The 6,000-nt window shown below is 37.4% G+C and overlaps 1 protein-coding gene across 1 annotated transcript in view; it reads right to left on the bottom strand.

Annotated features, from left to right (window-relative positions):
- Positions 1 to 855: 855 nt before the first annotated feature.
- Positions 856 to 6,000, bottom strand: part of RNF17 (ring finger protein 17) — a 119,672-nt gene continuing 114,527 nt past the window's right edge. Inside the window, exons 35-36 of the mRNA XM_030307187.1 lie at positions 4,863 to 5,052; positions 856 to 954 (exon numbers count right to left, since the gene is read on the bottom strand). Coding sequence (XP_030163047.1) covers positions 856 to 954; positions 4,863 to 5,052 — 289 coding nt within the window. The remainder of the gene's footprint in view (positions 955 to 4,862; positions 5,053 to 6,000) is intronic.

Below are 6,000 nucleotides of genomic sequence, written 5' to 3'. Positions count from 1 at the left end.
GAACGTAAGATAAACGTAAATAAACACCAGAATCACAACAGTGTTCACCTCTTCAGGGAAGAGAATGATTGGGGAAGGTCACTATAGGAGCCTCCAACTGTACTAAGAAGGTCTTACTTAAACTGAATATATATTCGTTATAAAATGAACTACATTTTTTCATATGCCTAAAATACTTGCTTTTGAAATTATTGTAAAATAAAACCAGAAAATACTTGAAAGCAAATATTTATTAACTATTTTTTTTCAAACAATTCCTAGTAGTTTAACATGTAAGAAAAAAAACGCCAGCACAACTGCAGAACAAGTCAAGAAAAGTAAGCCTGAACTGGCCTACATGTAACAGAAAACCTTCTGGGCTGCTGTAGATGCTCTGAAGTGTTTACCTGAAAAACAAAATGCATGTTATTTAAAACCTTTGCTTAATTTAATGTTCAAACTAGTTACTGAATCACCTGTTACATTTATGTGGATGAATAAACAGCTGGTTACCCAAGCAGTTCAATAGCTTTATTAGGACATGGATTGTTCAACAGTGTTCTGTGCATACCATATCCTTGTGTGCTTAAATTACTTCTAGTGCCCATCCCCAACAACTATCTGGTACTATGAATAGTCATGATAGCCATTCCAAGCATTCTTACAGATGCAGATCCTCTCTGGTTCTGGTATTTAATAGGTGAAAAGGGCCTACAAAGAAGTCTAGGAGAGTCTTGTTGAGCTTTGTTAAAATTCTTTGAGAAATCAAAGAAAATCCAAAGATGCTTTTATGGGCAATTTAGTATTAATCTCCACTATATTAGTTGCATGCTTTATGCTGATCATAAGGGTGAACAAGAAGTCATGATACTTACATCATTCGTCTCGGTCGGCCAGCCCCATTTCTACTAATGACATATGAACTGGATACTGTTCATCTTCATATAACGTCACTATTTGTTCTGGTGCCTGAGCCTAAAATTAAAAGACAGTTGTCAAGAAAATACAGTAAGGTCTTTGCTGGCTTTTCTCTCCTACATTTTGCCTGTATCACACTGGAAGGAAAAGGCATTCTCCAAATTTATTAATAATTTATACTTTAAAGAGGTCTTTGTGATGGTTTCCTATTAAATCCCATTCTTTCCATTCTTACACTTTATTTAAAATTTAAGTCTTCCCAAAAGTTTACCTAGATTGAGCCAATGGGCTTTAACCTACCATCCCTGTTAAAATTCATTTATATTCTACCCATGTACCTTTATGCATAAACTGACCAAATTTTGAATGTTATTCGTGGTGGTAAATAAATACATTTATCTGTAAAAATACTTACAACTCTGTGTTTCCACTGGCTTCCTGAGAGAAACCATACATAAGCTATTTACTTTGCACACACAGAAGCATGATATGTACCTCTAGAGGTTTTCAAAATGTACTTTCTAGTTGTTTCATTAAGAGCTCATTCTTGTCAGAGCCAGTACGTCAGGAATCCCCAAATCCTGGGTAGGTTGGGCCGAAACAATAGTGTTGAGGACCAGGCTGAATTAAAGAGTGTATTTCCATTCAAAGGGGTTGTTGCTATACCACTCTGGCTGAGTGCCAGTTTGGACAGGAGACCTAGGATTCCTGGAATTTATAATATTTAATCAGAAGTTAGAAATACAGAATTTTGGGGGGTGAGTTTTTCCAATTTTAAACACTGCACTAAATAAAACAGGTTCAGGCTAGATTCTGCCTATGGGACACCCCTTTGTGACATGCTAATCCTCTAAAGAAAGAATATTTAGGGGTGCCTGGGTGGCTCAGTCGGTTAAGTGGCCGACTTCGGCTCAGGTCATGATCTCGCAGTCCGTGAGTTCGAGCCCCGCGTCGGGCTCTGTGCTGACAGCTCAGAGCCTGGAGCCTGTTTTGGATTCTGTGTCTCCCTCTCTCTGACCCTCCCCTGTTCATGCTCTGTCTCTCCCTGTCTCAAAAATAAATAAAACGTTAAAAAAAATTTTTTAAAGAAAATATTTATATTAAACATGATCTGGACTTTCTTATTTGAACCTTTGTTTTTTTCCATTTTTCCATAAATGTGTTATATGCATGATATAGGTGTGGTGTGTGTGTTGTACGTGTAGTGTGTATGTGATATGTGGGTAATGTGTGTGCAGTATGTTATGTGTATTCTGTATGTGTTGTGCGTTTTGTGTGTGTTATGTGTGGTGCTGAGTGGTGTTTTAGTGTGTGTTTGTGTGGTTTATGTGTTATGTTGGTGTGTGTGGTGTATATGTGGTGTATGAATAACATTTCTGTAGTGTGCTATATTTTGGTGTGGTTTTTGTGTGTTATATGTGGGTTATGTGTAGTTTGTGTGTGCTGTATGTTTGGTGTATGTGATGCTTGTGTGCTGTGTGTATGGACTGTGTGTGGTATGTGTGTTGTGTGTGTCTGGTAATATGAGCAGTGTGAGTGGTTTTGACTGGGGCATGGTGTGTGTGTAGTATGCGTTGTGTGTAATGTGTGTGCATTATGTGTGAGATGTGCATGGTGTATCAAACATGTATGTGTATGTGGCATATACTTGTGTGTGCAGTGTGTGTAGTATAAGTGTGTAGTATAAGAGTTGTATGTGTGGTGTATGAGTGGTGTGCATGGTGTTTGTTGTGTGATATGTTTGTGTGGCAGATATTTGGTATGTGTGGTGTGTAAATAGTGTATTAGTGTCAGGTATGCAGTATGTGTTTATATTCCCTATGTGTTTTGTGTGTTGTGTGTGTGCTACCCGCCTTAGTGTGTGGTTTATGCTAGTGTCTGTTGTGAGCGGTGTGGGTGTTCCAGTGTTGGGTTCGTTATATGTGGTGCCCATGTGGTGTGTGACTGATCTTTCTGTAGTGCATATTGTATATTTGTGTGTGGTGTTTTTGTGGTGTATCAGTGTGCTATATGTTTGGTGTGTGTTGTATATTTGATGTTTGTGTGATATGTGTGTGCACATGGTACATGTATACTGTGTGACAGGTATGTGTGGCATATGTGTGGTATCTTGTGTTTTTGGTGTGGTGTTTGTGTTATATGTTGGGTAAGTATATGGTGTATGGTATTTATGTGTGGTGTATGTGCAGTGTGAATGGTATATATGTGATGAATGGGTTGTGTGCAGTTTATAGTATAAATGTGTTGTAGGTATGATGTAGGTGTGGTGTGTGATGTTTGAATGTTGAATGACGTATTTGTGTGGTTGGTATGTATTGAATGAGTATATGGTGTTTGGGTGATTTGGTTTTTGTGTGTGTTCTGTATGTGTAGTGTGTGTTGTATGTTTCTCTGTATTATGTGTGGGGTGTGAGTGCTGTATATGTGGTGTAGGTTATTGGTGGTGTATGTGTGTGTGTTAAGTGTTGTGTGTTTTTGAGTTGTTCATGTGTTATGTTTGGTGTCTCAGTGAATACATGGTGTGTGTGAATGGTATTCTTGTGGTTGTGTGGCATGTGTGGTATGCATGCTATATGCGGTATTTGTGTGTCTTGTGTGTTTTGTGTAATTCTTGTTTGTTGTATTTCAAGTGGGTATGTAATGTGTTTTATGTACGTGGTATATGTGTGCTCTGAGTGTGGTTTTTTATGATGTGTGTGGGAAGTTTGTGGTTTATGTGTAGTTTGTGTAAAAGGTTTTTGGTAAGTGTATGTTCTATGACATGGTTTTTTGTGTGGTACATGTTTGGTGTATATTTTATGTGTGATATGTGGTGCATGTGTGTCTTTGCCATTTATTTTGCATGTTATAAGTACAGTGTGTGTTGTATGTTTCTCTCTGTGTGCTTGGTGTGGAACGTGAGTGCTGTATGTGTTTATTTGGACTTTTTGATCAGTTCTACGGCATTAAATTCAAAACTAGTACACGTCCATCCTTTTCAAGACTTCGACCAGAATTCCTATTCTGGTCTTTCCTACTTTTCAGATACAGTTCAATTCACTTCCCAGACCTACCTTATTATTGCTTTTACTTTTTTATTATTTTTATTATTATTGTTACTTATTATTTGAATGCCTAAGGAGGAGTTCAAATACTATATATATCCTAATCTCTTTAGATGGAAATAATCCTTTTTTAAAGTTTATTTATTTATTTTGAGAGGGCCCATGAGCAGGGGAGGGGCAGAAAGAGAAGAGAGAGAGAATCCCAAGTAGGCTCCATGCTGACAGTGTGGAGCCCCATGTGGAGCTTGAACTCACTAACCATGAGATCATGACATGGGCAGAAATCAAGAGTCAGATGTTTGTGCCACCCAGGTGCCCTGGAAATAATCAATCCTTATACACCACCTCCCCAAGTTACCTATACTTCTTTTATGATATGATAGACTGTATTTCATTCTACCTCATTAATGGTTTACAAATGTTTGATTTCCTTCATTGACTTATGAATTCTTTGACTACAGGACACTCATCTTGATCATTGTCATCTTATTGATTGATCACATCAATGATATTTTATAATAAAAGTTTGCTAAATATAAACTAAAACATAGTTTTAACAAACCTTAAAATTAATCTTGTATATTTATAGCTTTATATGCTTAAAAGCAATTTTTTTGCATCTAGAGTTGCATAGATTGAAAGCACTTTAGGGGCGGCATCTGGGTGGCTCAGTCGGTTAAGCCTCTGACTTCAGCTCAGGTTATGATCTCTCGGTTCTTGAGTTCCAGCCCCATGTCGGGCTCTGTGCTGACAGCTCAGAGCCTGGACCTGCTTCTGATTCTGTCTCCCTGTCTCTGCCCCTCCCCCACTCAAACTCTCTGTCTCAAAAATAAACAAACAACAAAAAAAGAAAGTACTTTAGAAAATTAATAGGGACCCTAGAAATAGCTTCAAGTAGATTTAATTAAGATAGATAGTTACCATGGAAGAAGCATAAAGTTGTTTCCCTTGAAGACAGTCTATCATAGCCCACAGTGCTTCCATGCTCCATTTGGGACAATATGGTATTCTGGTCTTCCCCGGATCTCTTAAGGGAGGTTTAAACCCTGCCAAGAGAACCTTTATGGCTCGGGCTGGATACTGCATAAGGTGAAGAGGAATCTGACGCAGTCTGTCACAAAAGAAATTCTTAAAATGTTCAGAATGTCATGATTAAAATTCTCTAACAGCCAAAACTAAAACATAGGTATAAAGGTTTGGATATTGGATTTGGCAATGAATTCTTAGCTGTGACACCAAAAGCACAAACAAGAGAAGAAAAAATAAACTGGACTACAACAAAATTAAAAACTGTGCAAAGGACATAATCAACGAAGTGAAAAAACAACCTACAGAATGATAGCAAATATACATTAAAAAGTAGACATTTCTCCAAAGAAGATACATAAATGGCCAACAAGCACATGAAAAGAACTCAACATCACTAATCATCAGGGAAATGCAAATCAAAGCCACAATGAGATGTAACCTCACACCCATTAGGGTGGCTAGTATCAAAACCCCAGAAAATAATGAGTGTTGGTGAGGATGTAGAGAGAAACTGGAACTCCTGGGACACCTGGTATAAAATGGAAAACAGTTTGCTGGCTCCTCCAAATATTAAAAATAGAACGAGTATGTGATCCAGCAATTCCACTTCTCAGTATATACCCCCAAAGAATTGAAGGCAGGGTCTTGAAGAGATATTTATGCATTCACATTCATATCAGTATTATTCACAATAGCTAAAATGTGGAATCAACCAAAATATCTATGAATGTGCAGGATACAAAATCAGTGTACAGAAATTGGTTGCATTTCTATACACCAATAATAAAGCAACAGAAAGAGAAATCAAGAAATCGTTCCCATTTACAATTGCACCAAGAACCACAAAATACCTAGGAATAAACCTAACCAAAGATGTAAAAGATCTGTATGCTGAAAACTACAGAAAACTTATGAAGGAAATTGAAGAAGACACAAAGAAATAGAAAAACATTCCATGCTCATGGATTGGAAGAACAAATTTGTTAAAATGTCAATACTACCCAAAGCAATCTACACATTCAGTGCAATC

Source organism: Lynx canadensis, chromosome A1 (genome assembly GCF_007474595.2).
Source record: "Lynx canadensis isolate LIC74 chromosome A1, mLynCan4.pri.v2, whole genome shotgun sequence".
Taxonomy (NCBI): Eukaryota; Metazoa; Chordata; class Mammalia; order Carnivora; family Felidae; genus Lynx; species Lynx canadensis.
The sequence above is the reverse complement of the archived record's forward strand: the minus strand, read 5'-3'. Positions and strand labels throughout refer to the sequence as shown.